Raw genomic sequence first — 18,681 nt, 5'->3', positions numbered from 1 at the left:
AAGAGATTATAACTCTAATAATAATCAACATCACTAAGTGGGGGTGGGGGGAAACAGCCTTGCAAAGCCTGACACTGACTGAAGCTAGATAAGTAATTAAAGCTTGGCTTGAGCAGATTTAAGGATATTTGAATCTGATTTTTCCACGTCCTTGAGGACACGTCAGCGCTAGAGGCCTGGTCCTTGTTTTCCGTAATCCACACCTCCGCTGTCTGATTTTCAGGATCTTCAGATTTCAATTCATCCTCACTCCGCAGGACTGAGAGGTCAAGCGGAATGAGGGTACGTATGAGTTACTTCTGAGCAAGAGACAGCAGAGTGCATGATCCAACCCATTATAACCAATAGTCAAAAGGGGAAGCCTCAATGATAGGGGGTCTTGGCCTCACACAAGTTCTCCATGGCCAGAACTAAATATCTCCCACTTTTAAAAGTGTCGCTGCAGAGATTCTGTAGGACTGTAAAGGGAAATTCCTTGTAAGTAATTTTTTTTTTTTAAAGCAGACTCTGTGTAAGAAATCTTCCTTAGTAAAGTGGTAGGTAAAACAAACAACCACATCCTGGGGTTTGGCAGAATGCCGTATGCTTGCTCAAAGTCACATAGGATGTTCCCCCATTTGGGGAACAGCTTAGACCACCAAGCGATCTCATGTCCTGCCCCTCAAGATCTCATCACCTCGCTGCCCAGCAGTGTCTTTCCCTGAGCTGAAAGAGTTAGTTATGGAAGTAGTGTTGAGGATGCCCAGACTGCTGGTTCTGCGGGACTTCATCATGTTTGGTCTTCTTCTGGCAATGTTAAAGAATGTGGGTTGTATTCAACTAAGTTCCACTCAGAGGCAGATCGACTGTATTGCCCATAAACTTCAATTGGCCTATTCTGAATAGGACTACCTTGTGTCACAAAGAATAAAAATGCAATCCTTTTCCCCAATACTGGAGTGCTGTACTCACAGAAACCCTCACCACCAGTCATGCCGGTGATTTTAACAATAAAATCCACAAATAGATTATATTGTATGTAAAGGCTAAACCTGATGAGAAGAGGAAGAAAGGAGCACAAAATCAAATTGTTGTTTTTTTTGGGGGGGGGGGGGGTTGTTTTGCCTACTGAAGCAATTTTGTGCTGGTTCCCACAGCACTTTTTATCAATACAGTGGTACCTCGACTGTTGAATGTAATCCGTTCTGGAAGACTGTTTCGAGTTCCGAAATGTTTGAAAACTGAAAACTCGATACAGGAGCCTCAATATGGAAAACTCAGTATAGAAGGTGTGTGGCATGTTCAACTTCCAAGGCATGTTCAAAAACTGAAGCATTTACTTCCGGGTTTACGGCGTTCGAAAACCGAAATGTTCGTCAACATTTGAAATGTTCATTAACGTTTGAAAACCGAGGTACCACTGTATATGCAACTCATTTTTACCCCCCACCCACCCAAGGCGCATGGGAAGACTATATCTATTTTGCTGCTCCCCTAAAAATGATTCTAATACAGTGTAGTTTTGCTTTAGATGGAACATAACATTAATTGATGCTCATAAATATTCAGATGTCTATTAACTTAGCAGCATAAACAGTTGCCTTTTATTGAGTCTGCTCACTAGTCCATCTAGTTTAGTATTGTCTACACTGACTTGCAGCAGCTCTCCAGGGTTTCAGGCAGGGGTCTCTCCTGGCCTTATTTGGAGATACTACTGGGGATTGAACCCGGGACCTTCTGCATGCAAAGCAGGTGCTCTGCCACTGAGCTACCCTCATCCCCAGGAAGCCATTCGTTCTTAGATGAGGAGACCCCGCCAGGCTACGTTAAGCAGAATCATGTTTTAGAGCAGGAGTTGGGGTGGGGGACCTTAAGGAAGGGGGCCAAATGCAGCCCTCCAGGCCTCACTAATCTAGTCATCAAAGCTTGTCTTAATCCTCACTGGCCCTGTGACGCATTACAGGTGTCTTATCGTTGCTGAAATATCACCTTGAACTTTTATAATGCCTCTTGTTTATCCAGACAGAGGAAAGCCGATATGTGTGAGTGGGTGTAAAAACTAGACAGCTAAACCCAGGTAAAACCCACTGTTGCTTTCTGATCTACCAGCATGTGGCCCTCAGGAAGTTGCCCAGAAGTCCTTGAGCTGGAAGGGCTCTAATCCCTGTTTTAGAGTTGCTCCCACACTCTGCAAGGTGTTCCCATTGCCCAGCTGCTCCATGGACAAGATTGCTCTTCCCCTTGCTCCCTGGTGCTAGCTTCCATCCTGATAGCTGATGGCAAAAATCCACCTCTTAAATGTATGAGAAATGTTTGGTGTGACTCCCCTCTTCCACCTTTTCCCTGTTTTTTTGTTTTTTAACTTTTCTACTAAATTGCATATTCTATCTCCCCCCGCCCCCAATTATATGTAACACTCAGGCCCAGATGAGACAGTTTATGTATGATTTTTCTTCTTCTTCTTCAGTGACAGTGTGAATCACGAGAGCTATATACAGTGGGAGGGGTGTTTCTCTCTCTGAAACATGAAGTACACTCTGCGAATTTTCTATTTTTTCATGTTTGATGCTGTTAAATCGAATAAGGGGGGGGGAATGAAGGTTTTATGGTCATATTTGAAGGGGGTTGGACTAGATGACCTTCGGTAGTCCCTTCCAACTCTACAATGCCATGGCTTATGGTTCTATGATATTTTGGGGGAGAGGTAAGACTAGTGTTTATTTTTCTGTAAGAGGCCTAGTTTGGTCAGAATCAAGTATAAACTTCCAGAGTTAATGAAAAATACATTGTCTTTGTTAAATGAGCCACCATAGCCGCTAGAGGGCCATGGAAATTTGTGTCCCGGGCTTTTTAGACTTGTCTACCCATGTACTATCTGGAACCAAAGTGGTACATTGGTTGCCAGATGTGAAATATTTTGGCATTATTTTCAGCTCTCCCACTCCACCAATTACCGTATTTTTCGCCCTATAAGACGCACTTTTCCCCCTCCAAAAATGAAGGGGATATGCGTGTGCGTCCTATGGGGCGAATGCAGGCTTTCGCTGCAGCCTGGAGAGCGAGATGGGTCGGTGCGCACCGACCCCTCTCGCTCTCCAGGCTTCAGGAAGCTATCCGCAAGCCTGCAGCCCGAAACCTGGGGAGCGCAGCGGGGCACACCCCGGGCTTCGGGCAGCTCTCCGCAAGCCTTCGGAGCACAGCGCGACTTGCCGCCGGGCTCCCAAGGCTTGTGGACAGCAAGCTCCGCAAGCTCTGGGAGCGATGGCGAGGTTGCGCAGCCTCACCGTCGCTCCCGGACCCCCAGCCCCGAGGCTAAAAAGGAAGCCAGGACAGCTAGTGGGATCCATCCCGCTCGCTGTCATGGCTTCTTTGCTCTTTGGGGCACGGGGGGGCGGGGAAATATATATTTTTTCTTTATTCCCCCCCCCCAAAAAAATAAGTGCGCCCTATGGGCCGGTGCGCCCTAGAGGGTGAAAAATACGGTAGCTAGGAGGGCCCGTCAGTTAGTTGTAGTTCTTGCAGCCCAGCTCATTCTTTTGGGATGCTGATGAGGACATTTGAGTGGCTAGTTAAGGTCATTGTCTTACAAAGAAACCTCCCTGTTTAGTTCAACAACCTCTTCTTTATGATTGTAACCCTCACTTGGGTACAGAACCCCAAGAATTGGAAGGGACTCATGGCATCATCCAGACTGACATCCCCCCCCAAAAAATCCAGAAAAATATTTAATTGAAGATACATGTGATTGGGATGTTTTCTTTCTTTTCTCAAGGGGTGGGGGATGGTAGAGAAATGCTGACTGCTCCAGCATTACTTAGTTCCAATGGCTGCTAAATTTGACAGCCACTGCAGTTTGCAAAACACTTTCCTTAGTGGCGGCCCTCCAGGGCAAGGACACCCTCAACTTCCCCATCTTGAGCAGCTGTGTTGCTATCCTTGAAGAAAAGTCTGTGCGGGGTGGGTGGGTTGCATTGCATACGGAGAACAAGATCTGAGAGTGACTCAGCTGTGCAAAAGCACATGCATCATTTTTTCATTATATCAGCAGCGCTGGCTCCAGAGCTCTGATAGCCTTTGCGCAAAGCATCGCCACTGCACGCTTTTAACCTGGAAAGTGTGTCTATTTCATGCCGACACCATGCCTTGCAAAGTGAGAAGGGTAGTCCTGTGGTGTGGTGCCCAGTGAAAGACTTTCTTGGTCCTGGGTGCCTTGAAAACACCTGAATCTGGCATCTGTTAGAGCCAGCCTTGCTCCTCAGATTGTGATGACTTACAATTATAGAATTGTCGAGTTTGAGGGGATCCTGAGAGTCATCTAGTCAGGAATCTCAACTAAAGAATGCATGTCAGATGGTCACTAAACCCTCTGCTTAAAAACCTCCAATGAAGGAGTGTCCACCACCTTCTGAGGGTGTCTGTTCCACAGTCAAACAGCTCTCACGGTAAGAAAGTTCTTCTTGTTTAGTCAGAATCTCCTTTCTTGTAACTTGAATCTATTGGTTTGTGTCCTACCCTCCAGAACAAGAAGAAACCTTCCTCCACCTTCCTTTTGACAGCTATTTAGATATTTGAAGATGGCTATCATATCTTCTCTCAGTGTCTTCTTTTCCAGGCAAAACATACCCAATTTCCTCTACTGTTCCTCATAAAGCTTCATTTCCTTGATTATTGCAATGTGGTCTCATATTTTGACTTGAGTTCTGCATACACCCTTCAATCCTTTTGGGTCTGTTTTCTGTTAAAGGAATGAACATTAAGCAGTATGGACCAAATAAAAAAAAGTCCAAAGTTGTGGTTTAAGAACATCAGAAGAGCCTGGCTGCTGTATGAGACCAAATTGCAATCTAGTTCAGTATTAGGGTTGTCAAGCCAGCAGCATCCTAGACCTGAGATTTCAGGGCCAAAACCTGAGACCTAGGGACAGTCGCTGGTGGTGTCATGGGGGAAGTCCCTGGAGACAGATTAATTGGGAGAGGAGAGCAGAGGGGGACTAGGCTGCAGCTTGTAAGTTGCATACTGAGTCTTTATTATTATTATTATTATTATTATTACTACTACTACTACACTGGATGCTTGGGTTGTGAACGTGATCTGTGCAGGATGCAGGTTCGCAACCCGCAGCATTCGCAACCCGCGTCTGCGCACGCATGGGTTGCGATTCGGCGCTTCTGCGTATGCGCAAAGCGCAATTTAGCGCTTCTGTGCATGTGTGACCGCCGAAACCTGGAAGTAACCCGTTCCGGTACTTCCGGGTTTCGGCGGTCCGTAACCCAAAAAAATGCAACCTGAAGCGTCTGTAACCCAAGGTATGACTGTATTATTATTATTAAAGGCAATCTTGCACACCTGGGAATCCAAGCCCTCCTCCTGGAGGGGACCAGGCAAACCTGGAGACTAAGTCAGCCATGGAGGTCTGGCAACCCTATATAGTATCCAGTTGTCACAGTAGCCAACCAGAATATCTATGGCATGAATGGAGCAGCCCTTCTCTCACTTGTGACTTTTGCTTTGGGAACCTTGATAGCCTGGAGAAGTTTATCGTGCTGCAAAAGTTGCAGCTTTTCGTGCTACAAAACCAAAAAGTCCCCCAATTCTGAGTTCAAAGGACAGTGTGCAGAACTAGCGTATTTTCTCACCCACCCACCCCCACAAGAAGTAGGAGGGTTATTAATCCAAGATGGCACTAGGTTTGTCTCTAACAATTCTAACCATCTAGATGCTTTCAGGCTGTGACCTTTGGTTGTTCTATAAATATGACCCTGCAAGAATGTATATAATAACAAGATGGAAACAGCTTCAATTGTTGTTTTGAAAGATTGTGCCAGCAAAAAAACATTTGCCATATCATGTCCCTTTCAGGAGGTCAGCTGCCAGATTGTTATTGAGAACTGGCCTTGATTTTTTAAAGTAAGGTTCCGGATAAGCCTAGGAGGTTACAGGACAATTACTCTGGTCCCCCCGTCCTGCCAACCCAATAATTAGCCAAGTCAGATGCATGAGTGAAAACTAGCTACAACTTTACTGACAGACATACCCCCACCCAGCAGGGGCCTGGGGGCCTGGCATAATGTTGAATTTGGTTCTGTTGACCAAAAGGATTTCCAGCCCAAAGTCTGACCATCCCAATTCCTCCACAAGAGGAAAGAAGTGGCTGGTCCTTTTAAAGGTTCTACCACCCTGCCCATTTGCAAGCTGTGAAAGATGCTTGGGCCCCAAGATCTCATGAGAAGTGTCTTCTTTTGCTGTGGCATCTACCACACTGCCCAGCAAACCAATCTGACAGCTTAGCTGGGCCAAGAGTTAATGCAAGAACACAAGAGTCAGAGAGGAAGGTTGTAGTGAAGAAGCTACCAGGTTAAGACAGAAGCTTTCGAGCACATAAGAACTGCAGAAGGGTCCTGCTGAATCAGGCCAATAGCCCATCTAGTCCTATGTCCTGTCTTCACATTTGCCGATCAGATGCCCCTATGGGAAACCCAAAAGCAGGACTTGAGCGTAATTTATGGAAACTGGCATTCAGAAGCATTGCTGCCCTCCTGCTGTGGAGGGCCGAGCAAAGCCATCCTGGCTAGTAGCCATCCATAGCGCTCTCCTCCTCCATGAATTTGTCTAACCAACTTTGCCTTTCTGAGAGGGCATGTGAACGGATTGGTTAATATAAGCATTTTATATGCATCAATAATAATAATAATAATAATAATAATAATAATAATAATAAATTATATTTATACCCCGCCGTCCCCAGCCAAAGCCGGGCTCAGGGTGGCTAACAACCAATAATAAAAACGACTTGAATGAATACAACTTAAAAACAAGATTAAAATACAACATTAAAACATTAAAACAATTAAAATGCAGCCTCATCACAGAAGGAGAAAGGAAAAAGAAAGGGGGGGGGAAATCAAATTGACTCCAAGCCAAAGGCTGTCTTACAGGCCCTGCGGAAAGAAATCAGATCCTGCAGGGCCCTGGTCTCATGAGGCAGAGTGTTCCACCAGGCTGGAGCCAGTGTTGAAAAGGCCCTGGCTCTGGTTGAGGCTAATCTAACTTCCTTAGGGCCCAGGACCACTAGGGTGTTGCTATTTATGGACCTTGAGGCTCTCCGTGGGGCATACTGGGAGAGGCGGTCCCGTAGGTACGAGGGTCCTAGGCCATGAAGGGCTTTAAAGGTCAAAACCAGCACCTTAAATCTGACCCTGTACTCCACCGGGAGCCAGTGCAGCTGGAAAAGCATTGGGTGAATATGCTCCCAGGACAGAGACCCCGTGAGGAGCCTCGCTGCAGCATTCTGCACCCGCTGGAGTTTCTGGGACAGCTTCAAGGGCAGCCCTGAGTAGAGCAAATTATAGTAGTCAAGCCTGGAGGTGACTGCCACATGGATCACTGTGGCCAGGTCAGGGCGGGAAAGGTAAGGGACCAACTGCTTGATGCGGCGAAGGTGGAAAAATGTCGCCTTGGCTGTTGCTGTAACCTGCGCCTCCATAGCATTTCTGTCAGAGAAAGTATAGGTCTATTCTATTTTAAGGGTTCCCAAAATTAAGAAAGGCTCTCAGGTTGGACGTGTTGATATACAAAGCCCTAAACAACCTTGGCCCACTGTTAAAGACCACCTGAGCCTTTATATCCCAGTTAGTCAGAGCTTATCTGGAAGAGGACTGTTACTTGTCCCCACACCAGAGATTTGGAAGACATCCTCAATGTTGACTTTCAGGCATCTCTTGGATGCCTGACAACAGGACTTTGTAGCTGCTTAATTTTTCGATTTTTTACTAGCTACTCACTTTGTTTTTAATGGTGTTTTTTGCTTTAATGCTGCACACTGTGCTGATATTTTCTGTTCACCCACTATGAACAGAGTATGGAAGGATTCCCTGGGTGGCTGTTCACACCTCTGAAATACTACATAGGACAAAGGGTAGTACATAAATGTTTCTAAATAACAAAGGCCACATCTGCACCAGACATTTAAAACACTTTAGACCATTTTAACAGTAGTATAAGAGAACATGGCTTCCCAGAAAGCATTCTGGGAGCTGTAGTTTGTTAAGGGTGCTGGGAGTTGTTATGAAGCCCCTATTTCCCTCCCAGAACTATAGTTCCCAGAGTGCTTTAACAGTCAATCCCTCTTCTCAGGGAGATCTGGGAACTATAGTTCTTGCAGGGGGAGTAGGAGTCTTCTCACAACTCTCAGCGCCCTGAGCAAACTACAGTTCCCAGGATCATTGGGAGGAAGCCATGAGTGTTTAAAAGTGGTGTCATAAAGCTTTAAATGTGTGGGGCAGATGTGGCCTCTGAAAGACATCAGCTGATCCAGGCTGCACCTATAAATACCCACCATGATTCTCGCCTGCCCCTTCAACTCCCTTTCTGAACCTGACACTCAACAGGCCTGCTCCATTGTATCAGCAGAAGGCCTCAGACCTGACAGTGGCACTATGATGCCCTCAGAGGTCACAGAACCATTTCACAAAGCAGAAAACATAGGCAGGCAGACATATATAGGCAGGCAGACACAGCATGTCCTCACACTCCCCAGCCCCTAGTCTGCATCCTCTGTTTCTCTTCCCTGCTCCCCAACTACCTACCTACCGTATTTTTCGCTCTATAAGACGCACCCGACCAGTGGCGTAGCGTGGGGGGTGCCAGGGGTGCCGGCCGCACCGGGCGCAACATTTGGGGGGGCGCGTTTGGCCGGCCCTCCTGGAGGAAGCAGGAACCCCACTGTCCTCGGACCTCCTCCGAAGGCTGGCGGTGGGGCGGAGAGACCTCCTCCCCGCGCCAGCCTTCGGAAGGCTGCTCCGAAGCCTGGCAGTGAGGCGGAGAGACCTTCTCCCCGCGCCAGCCTTCGGAAGGCTGCTCCGAAGCCTGGCGGTGGGGCGGAGAGACCTCCTCCCGCCGCCAGGCTTCGGAAGGCTGCTCCGAAGGCTGGGGGCGGGAGGAGGGCTCTCCGCCCCACCGCCAGCCTTCAGAAGGCTGCTCCGAAGCCTGGCGGCGGGAGGAGGTTTCTCCGCCCCACCGCCAGCCTTCGGAAGGCTCCTCCGAAGCCTGGCGGTGGGGCGGAGAGACCTTCTCCCCGCGCCAGCCTTCGGATGGCTGCTCCGAAGCTTGGCGGTGGGGCGGAGAGACCTTCTCCCCGCGCCAGCCTTCGGAAGGATGCTCCGAAGCCTGGCGGTGGGGCGGAGAGACCTTCTCCCCGCGCCAGCCTTCGGAAGGCTGCTCCGAAGCCTGGCGGTGGGGCGGAGAGACCTTCTCCCCGCGCCAGCCTTCGGAAGGCTGTCCTGAAGACTTGTGGTGGGAGCAGTGGCGTAGCGTGGGGGGTGCAGGGGGGCCTGCTGCACCTGGCGCAACATCTGGAGGGGGTGCGGAAGAGACTCGAGTGCTAAAATCCACGGGTTAGGGGGCGCAAATTACTTGCCTTGCCCCGGGTTAGGGGGCGCAAATTACTTGCCTTGCCCCGGGTGCTGAGAACCCACGCTACGCCACTGCACCCGACCATAAGACGCACCTAGTTTTTAGAGGAGGAAAACAAGAAAAAAAATCTCTCCCTCTCTGCAGAGCGCCTCTTCAGCAAAGTGGGAGGAGAAATGGAAGGGGCTCCGTTTCTCCTCCCGCTTCGTTGAAGGGGCGCTGCACAGCTTTCCCTCTCTGCGCAGTGCCATTTGCTCCATAAGACGCACACACATTTCCCCTTACTTTTTAGGAGGAAAAAAGTGTGTCTTATGGAGCGAAAAATATGGTACTTTTCTTCAATTGCAGGGGTCGGCAAGTTTTACCTCACCTAAGCCGGTTCACTCCAATGGAGATCCCTCTGTGGGCCAGATCGCGCACTCACGGCCGCGATTTCCAGCATCTGCGCAGACATGATTTCCAGTGTCTGCGTCTGCATAGACGCAATTTTTGGCATCTGAGCATGAGCAGACACGATTTCTGGCACTACGGAAGTGAGTCCCCGCACCGTGCTGCGTCAGTTTAGCGCAACGCACAGGGACTCGCCGAACAGGAGGCTCGGTTTGGGGGTGGCTCGGGGGCCAGTTAAACGACTCCCGTGGGCCGCTTGTGGCCCATGGGCCTTAGGTTGCCTACCCCTGAATTAAGGCCACATCCACCCTATGTGTTTAAAACATTATAATCCCACTAAAATTATCACTTAAATGTTTGCTGCCTTGGGCTCCATGGGGTGGATATAAATCATAACACTTAAAAATAAATCAATTAAATGTGTTCAGTTTCTATGGAACTGACAAGGCTTTTTGTGCTTGAATTTTTAGTTCTAAATGTGCAGTTCAGGTGTCGAAGTCTCTCAGCCCATTTAGGGTTACCCTGAAACTTGCAAACTTAGCAAATATACATAAAATGTGAGCAGAAGGAGAGGATGCAAAAAATGGAGAGGCGGGGGGGAGAAGTGTGTGTTGGAAAAAAACATCTGATTTTAAAACAAAGTTCTTTCTAAAGGTCATGCAGAAATCGAGACATAACTATTACAAGGTTCTTCCAAATAAACCCTTGCGCCTGCAAACAAGTGCATTTTTTTCTTCCATTCATTGCAAAGGTGATGATACTGCTTTCCCTTGTTTTTTAATTATAATCAACCAGCTTACTCCAATAATGTCCTTGATGTATTCAGCCAATTGGAAAATGCCCCTCCTTTCTTTTCCTTTTTGAACAGAAAAGGGGGGACGAAGGTACCCTGGCAATGGTATAAAAATCTGTGATACACTGATGCAGTTGTCCGGTTCGTAGGGAGCAGAGAGAGGGAAGTTTTGTTCACTGCACCCTTGAAAGATTCAGTTCCTTACTAGTCAGCACAGAGTGAGGAGCAGTCAGAGTAATCAGTCTCTGGCAATCATGGCCAAGGTAGCTTGGCTGTGGTTTCTGCTGCTTTCACCCACTATCCATGGAAAAGGTAAGTCCTTTCAGGATGAAATTTTAATATTGTTTAAATGAGATGTACAATACTTCGTTCTTCAGAACTCATAAGAGTAACAATCAGGGCTGCAATGTTTCATTTTTTAGATTAAAACTTTTAAAGGTTTTTAACTTTTTATGCTTTTAATGTATAGTTTCATGGCTTTATTGCTGTAAGCTGCTTTGATTTTTTTATGATGCAGAAATATACTCAGGCTTTTTAAAATATAAATAAACCAATAAGCTAAATAATGTGCCACACAATTAACCAGTGGCAGACTTTTAAAAAATATTATCTTTAATACACAGAGATGAGTGAAGCTGCCACTTTTGCATTTCCATGTCAATTTGTAATTCCCCCCCCCCCTTCAAATCCACATGAAAATTAATCAGCATTTCAGTGAGAATTTATCCTAATATATACATGTTTGTGTGCATTTATATACATTTCTGTGCACATCTTACCACAGCATATGCAGTTCTGTTTGCATTACTTGGATGGAGAACTGCAGGGTTCAGAGAAGTGTGGATTTAAAAGGATGGCTGTATTTTGATTAACATATTGTTTCAGAAAGTTAGGGAGGTTTGCCTTTAACTGAGGACTGAATCCGATCTCTCCGGCTTCACTATTAATGCAACAACTCATTATAAAAGCAGCCTCGAGACATTTATCCTTCCACTTTGGAATGTTTCTTCTTAACTGATGCCTCCCGCTACGGCAACCTGTGTCTCATCTATAAAGTTGTTGCTTGGATTCAGAACTAGGCATGGATTGGAAGACAGTAAAGCCGTCTTCCGCAGATTGTGTGTTGCAACTGAAATGTGTGATGTTGCTCTGTTGCATTGTTGTGAGGAAGAGGCAGAAAATTTCACTGTTTGCTTAATCACTCCTGGCTATATAAATCAAATCAAATATCTTTAATACGGTCAATGACCAGGAAGTCCTGGCTATATATTATGGCTTTGATTAAATTACACAAAACAAGAAAACTTCCAAAGAAGTTGTAGAACATTTTGTATGCTTCTTTTCTGTAAATCTGCCTAGGCACTTAAGTGACTGCAATTGATCTGATGGTTTTATGCCACTCTACATTTGCTGTACCTTTAAAATTTTGCAAGGCTTTTCATCCTTTTCATTCTGTCCTCTCATTCACATTTACTACATAAGCCAAATGTCATTCTTTGATATGTTTAAGAAAGAAGTATGAAGTGTTTAGCATGTCATGGGGGCTTGAACAGGTGGATGGAACAGGTGTGGTTTTCAAAATGTAGCAGATGCCGTAATCTTGCATAATCTTAGCTTCGTGCCAAATTACTTATGATGTTGTTTTCTGGCATTGTTTTTATAGAAATGTATTTCTTAGTTGCTTTGAGCTCAACATTTGTTGCCGGAAAAGCAGAGTTTAAATATTAAATTAATTACTCGGAATCAGAGGCAGTAGTGCTGTTGCACCCCAGGTCCTTCTTGTGGGCTTCCCATTGAGGCATTTAGCTGGGCATTATGATAATGTGATGCTCGACTAGATGGGCCCATGGCCTGATCCAGCTCTTGTTGTGTACTTATGGTAAATAAGCCTTGTGCAAGACCTCTGTATTTATTTAATTTTAAAAGGTAACTGAACCTCTCGTCTTGCGTCTTTGGTTTCATAAGTGTTCTGGTTGTTAGTTGCCTATTACCTTCTCCGGCAGGTGGCTTCAGAGGTCAGTTGGTGTCTCTTTATGCAAGGAGGTGTCTGTTATTAGCTCTTTATGCCTGTCTACAAGCCACAATGGCTACGTGCTAACTTCATTGTCAGAGGCAGGTTCTTGCTTGTGGGCCTCCTGCTTGTGAGCCTTGTGTGCAAAAGATGGCAGGTTCAGCCCTTAATAGGGCTCGGAAAGGCACCCGTATGAAAAACCCCCCAACCCCCAATTTTCTTTCAAGAGAGAAGTGCTTGCATGAGCTTTACAACCCAGGTTGGGGGGGGGTGTTACTGCTGTTTATGGTAAGCACTGTTAAGAAAATGCCTGGGAAGAGGGCACTTTGGCGCTATTTTCTCTCTCTGACAGGGCCAGCATGAGCATAGCCAGGATTTATGTTGGGGGGGGGGGAGCCTCAGTTAAGTATTTTTATTGATTTACTTGATTTGGGGGGGATGCCCCCTTGGCTATGCTCATGTTGCGGGCGAGCCTCAGTTAAGCATTTTTATTGATTTACTTGATTTGGGGGCGCAAGCTCCTTGGCCACGCTCATGTTGGGGGGGCGAGCCTCAGTTAAGTGTTTTTATTGATTTACTTGATTTGGGGGGGCAGCCCCCTTGGCCACGCTCATGTTGGGGGGGGAGCCTCAGTTAAGTATTTTTATTGATTTACTTGATTTGGGGGGCCAAGCTATTTGCCCACGCTCATGTTGGGGGGGCGAGCCTCAGTTAAGTATTGTTATTGATTTACTTGATTGGGGGGGCAGCCCCCTTGGCCACGCTCATGTTGGGGGGGGAGCCTCAGTTAAGTATTTTTATTGATTTACTTGATTTGGGGGGCCAAGCTATTTGCCCACGCTCATGTTGGGGGGGGAGCCTCAGTTAAGTGTTTTTATTGATTTACTTGATTTGGGGGGCCAAGCTATTTGCCCACGCTCATGTTGGGGGGGCGAGCCTCAGTTAAGCATTTTTATTGATTTACTTGATTTGGGGGGGCAAGCTCCTTGGCCACGCTCATGTTGGTGGGGGAGCCTCAGTTAAGTGTTTTTATTGATTTACTTGATTTGGGGGGGCAAGCTATTTGCCCACGCTCATGTTGGGGGGGAGCCTCAGTTAAGTATTTTTATTGATTTACTTGATTTGGGGGGGCCAAGCTATTTGCCCACGCTCATGTTGGGGGGGGGAGCCTCAGTTAAGTGTTTTTATTGATTTACTTGATTTGGGGGGCCAAGCTATTTGCCCACGCTCATGTTGGGGGGGGGAGCCTCAGTTAAGTGTTTTTATTGATTTACTTGATTTGGGGGGCCAAGCTATTTGCCCACGCTCATGTTGGGGGGGCGAGCCTCACTTAAGCATTTTTATTGATTTACTTGATTTGGGGGGGCAAGCTCCTTGGCCATGCTCATGTTGGGGGGGAGCCTCAGTTAAGTATTTTTATTGATTTACTTGATTTGGGGGGGCAGCCCCCTTGGCCATGCTCATGTTGGGGGGGGAGCCTCAGTTAAGTATTTTTATTGATTTACTTGATTTGGGGGGGCAGCCCACTTGACTACGCTCATGTTGCGGGCGAGCCTCAGTTAAGTATTTTTATTGATTTACTTGATTTGGGGGGGCAAGCTCCTTGGCCACGCTCGTGTTGGGGGGGGAGCCTCAGTTAAGTGTTTTTATTGATTTACTTGATTTGGGGGGCAGCCCCCTTGGCAACGCTCATGTTGGGGGGCGAGCCTTAGTTAAGTATTTTTATTGATTTACTTGATTTGGGGGGGCAGCCCACTTGGCTACACTCATGTTGGGGGGGGGCAAGCCTCAGTTAAGTATTTTTATTGATTTACTTGATTTGGGGGGGCCAAGCTATTTGCCCACGCTCATGTTGGGGGGGGGAGCCTCAGTTAAGTATTTTTATTGATTTACTTGATTTGGGGGGGCAGCCCCCTTGGCCACGCCCATGCGGGCTAATGCTCTGATCTGGTAGACAATATTGTTACTGGCCCCCCATTCTCCGAGCAGCAAGAGCCTCCAGGGGTTCCTGTGCTTACCCAGGTTTAGTTTCCTTGGAATGAAGGCCAACGGAGACTGTGATGTTTTTAGGATATATAGGTTTATTTACATGTGTATTACAGGTACAGCGTGAGCAAAAGATGAAAGCACTTACCGCATTAATGCTGCAGCAGATCTGGTATTAGGTTTCCAGAGAAGCCTCAAGTCACAGTTTGGGATCCAACACCGAACAACACATTTCTCTATGTCTGAGGCTTCCTAAATCAGCGACGGCTCACACACAGCCCCACAATAGGATGTTGTTCTTCATCCTAGGATGACAGTGGTATCCAGCAGAGGAAAAGGCCCACTCATTTGTCTGTGTGTGTTTAAATAAATAAACAAACAAATAAATAAAATTGATTTGCTGGACCAGATTCTTCAATTCACTTTAATTGCACAGGCCTAAATTTCTGGCAGGACACAGGTGGCGCTATGGGTTAAACCACAGAGCCTAGGACTTGCCGATCAGAAGGTCGGCGGTTCGAATCCCCGCGACGGGGTGAGCTCCCATTGCTCGGTCCCTGCTCCTGCCAACCTAGCAGTTCAAAAGCACGTACCGCTCTGGCGGGAAGGTAAACGGCGTTTCCGTGTGCTGTTCTGGTTCTCCAGAAGCAACTTAGTCATGCTGGCTACATGACCCAGAAGCTGTACACTGGCTCCTCGACCAATAAAGCGAGATGAGCGCCGCAACCCCAGAGTCGGCCACGACTGGACCTAATGGTCAGGGGTCCCTTTACTTTTACAAATTTCTGGCATATCAATCAATCGGTCCTGTGAAATAATATAATAACCTTCTGTTTATCTTGCTGCTCCCCCAGTTGTTCTGGATTTGACTGGCCCACATGAGACCCATGGCACTTGGAGGGCTTCGGTCACTTTGCCATGTTTGTATGACCCATCTCCTGACTTCCTGGAACAAAGTGTTGTTTGGAGGCAGCGGGATCATCACAATAGAGCCATCTTTCACCGGGATAATGACTCAGGGGACCAAACACCTGTGGCACATTTCAGAGACCGACTCACCGTTCCTAAGCAACCCCTGGGAGATGTCTCCCTCCTGATCCACGATCTCGACATGGCAGATAGAGGGCGATATGGCTGTGAAGTTACCTTCCTGACCAAAAACAATACCAGGGTAACAATATCAAGGATCATCATACTGAAGGTTAAAAAAGGTAACCTGCATTAATATGCTGAGAAGGCTGCATGGTTAAAAATGCAATATATATGTGTATATATATATATTTAAGTTGCATAGTATCATTTTCTATTTTGTTTATTCAGAGAATGTATGGTTTGCTTTTTATTAAAGATTCTCAAGCAGGATTTTAAAAATGTGAAGAAAGAAGAAAATATAGCTTTGCTTTCACCATTCAGGTGCTCAGCTGCTTCTTTGCAAGGTGCCTTGGTGACAGATGGGACTGGCTTTAAAAGAGGATTAGGCAAATTCAGGGGGGAGAGGGCTATCAGTGGCTACTAGCTACAATGCTCAGCTCTGCCTTCTCAGTTGGAGGCAGCAGTGCTTCTTTCTGATAACCAGTTGCTGGGAACCACAGGAGGGGTGAGTACTGTTGTGCTTGGACCCTACTTGCAGGTTTCTCAGAAGAGGCATCTGTTTGGCCACTGTGAGAACAGGATGCTGGACTAGATGGGCCTAATCCAGAAGGGTTCTTCTTATGTTCTAAATGGAGGGAGGGGACAGGTCCCCAAGCTTTTTATCAATTGTGAAAAGAGGTAGAACCTTGAGGATCACATTCTCCTTGAACCTTACAATTCCAAAGTATCTTCAGTCATCTTCCTTTACTTTCCTCGCATTCTATGTCTGCTTAGAGCTGTGCAAGCACCAAATTTGCTGCAGGTGTTTGATAAGTATGTTTTGCTTCCCAGTTCCAGTGGCCAAGCCTGTCATTAAGGCCACCAACAATGATGAGACAAGCTTGCCTGGTGTGATGAGGTTCAACCTGTCGTGCTTGACCAGCGGCTCTCCGCCCATCACTTACCGCTGGTTCAAACAAGTGGAAGGAAGCAATGCAACCCTTGTGGGCAAGGAAGCCGTACTTGCCTTTGACCGGCTGGAGGCATCAGATGCTGGCAGATACTACTGTGAAGTTGAAAACAGGGTCAACAAGCAGATCCAGCAGAGTAGAGCTATTCGGATAAACGTGCAAAGTAAGAGCATCCAACAACCTCTGCTATGCAAAGATCCACAATGTAGCTCCAGAGTGATTTAGTTTTAGGAAACCCAGTTCATTCATTTATTCGAATAATAGTAATATTTAATTAAAAATGCAGTAAAATGGCTACATACAAATTCAAGAAAACCCGAATACAGCACAAAGCAATACATAGTGTAACAATAGCCTCTCCAAAGCAGCTAACCCGCCCCCCCCCCCGCCCCCCAATTTATAACAATCAGTTTTGTCCAGGCTTGGCCTCTGTGTTAAGAGCTCCAGTATCTGAAATTCTTTGCATGAAATAGATAGATTTCATTCTATTTTATTTGACAAATTTATAAACTTCATTTTAAAAACATACCAGAGCAGTGTACAAGAATCAAAACCACAGTACACAATAAAACAATGTGTTCTGCTCCTTAGTTTCCCTTAGGCATTTGGCTGGCCACTGTGAAAACAGGGTGCTGAACTAGATGGGCCATTGGCCTGATTCAGCAGACTCTTCTTACGTTCTTACTTTCTTAACATAAAATTCAGTTCAGAAAGATCAATAAGGCAGAAGGCTACAATCCTGTATCTAAAAAACAAAGGACAAGTGTGAATTGGGAGCCCACATCATTTTAACTCTTACCTGCCCATTAAGTTCCTAGGGAAGCCCCAAGTCACAGCTTTGGGTCTAGCGTACAGCAGACACATCCCTGCTTCTGCAGCTTCCAAGATCAGCCAAAACTCTCTCTCACACAGAGTTCCCCATCTTTGATTGATATGGCATCCCACCAGGTGATGTGGAAAAAAGCCTACCCACTTGTCTCTATGGCAGCCTCCTACAACATGTAAATGGCAGTACTTAACTGGCCAGCCAAGGCCATTACCTTAACAGAAAGACTAGTTTGATGGGTTCAGCAGGTTTCCTGTCCTAGATTTGCACTCTACACATACACAGGATTGCAGGTTTGGAAGGGACCCACAGGTATCATCCGGACTGACCCCCCCCCCACCCCCCAAAAAACAACCCTTTGCAGTATGTTAGCTGCCCTGTAAAACACCAGTTACATTGATGGTGCAAGATACATATTAGAAGGAATAAAAGCTGTGGAATACCAACAGTTATTAAGCACTATCAGTGCATCTAGTGATTATCAGAATCTTACATGCAAAAAAGAACTGATCTGTTCTTCAGAAAAGGAGAGGGATGGAGAGAGAAAAATGCATTCCTGCTTTTGCTTGCAGGTTCTGCAGTGCCATCTACTTTGGGGCCTAGCACTGAGTTCGCAATGAGCACCACAGCTGTGGCAGGTAAGCTGTCGCCAAATGATAGGCTGTTCAGTTTTGAGTTGTGGGTGGGAAATGCATGGGTGATTGAGGTGGGGTCGCCTGCTCCTCTGCCTGGCCTTCAACTGCTACAGCAGGCAGCATTTGCGGAATGCCCCCAGTTGTCCTTCTCCTGCTTTTGTCCGCTGCCCCCCCCCCCCCCGTTGAAGGCATCCTCTAGTTGTCCATGTGGTCATGGATGGAGGGGAAATAGAAATAGAAGGACTCCTTCACCCTGCAGCCTCAAAAAGTGACCCTGTAAACTCAACTCGTCTCTAGTTGTGTATCAAGTTGAGGAGGCGGAAGCCCAATCTAGACAGCAAAGGGGTGTAGGGATGAGGGATTCCAAAACCTTCCCAGTGCCTTGCAATGCCACACCACAGCACTTCCCAGGGCATGGTTTTCTCCCAGCTGAGTCCTGCCGAGAGAACAGTGGCCCTGGGGAACAAGAGTGCATGTGGGGAAGGCACAGTATGGGGACGTATCTCTAATATTCTCACAGATGCCACCAGCACGACTTGGATGGTGTTCGGAGGAAGAACTACATCTGGCAGCTTCAACTCAAGAGAGCTCACCGTGGCAAAACGTGAGGA

At 46.7% G+C, this 18,681-nt stretch overlaps 1 protein-coding gene across 2 annotated transcripts in view; it reads left to right on the top strand.

Annotated features, from left to right (window-relative positions):
* Positions 1 to 18,681, top strand: part of VSIG4 (V-set and immunoglobulin domain containing 4) — a 37,148-nt gene that overhangs the window by 13,925 nt on the left and 4,542 nt on the right. Inside the window, exons 1-5 of one of the 2 annotated variants that reach the window (XM_080989877.1) lie at positions 10,551 to 10,882; positions 15,422 to 15,778; positions 16,491 to 16,772; positions 18,008 to 18,073; positions 18,591 to 18,674. In XM_080989877.1, coding sequence (XP_080846003.1) covers positions 10,825 to 10,882; positions 15,422 to 15,778; positions 16,491 to 16,772; positions 18,008 to 18,073; positions 18,591 to 18,674 — 847 coding nt within the window. In that variant the 5' untranslated portion in view covers positions 10,551 to 10,824. Of the gene's footprint in view, positions 1 to 10,550; positions 10,883 to 15,421; positions 15,779 to 16,490; positions 16,773 to 18,007; positions 18,074 to 18,590; positions 18,675 to 18,681 lie in introns of those variants that run through there. The other variant, XM_080989876.1, reaches the window with a different exon arrangement.

Source organism: Podarcis pityusensis (assembly GCF_964106645.2).
Source record: "Podarcis pityusensis genome assembly, chromosome: Z".
Classification (NCBI taxonomy): domain Eukaryota; kingdom Metazoa; phylum Chordata; class Lepidosauria; order Squamata; family Lacertidae; genus Podarcis; species Podarcis pityusensis.
Note: the sequence above shows the minus strand (reverse complement) of the source record. Positions and strands in the feature narration are given on the sequence as shown.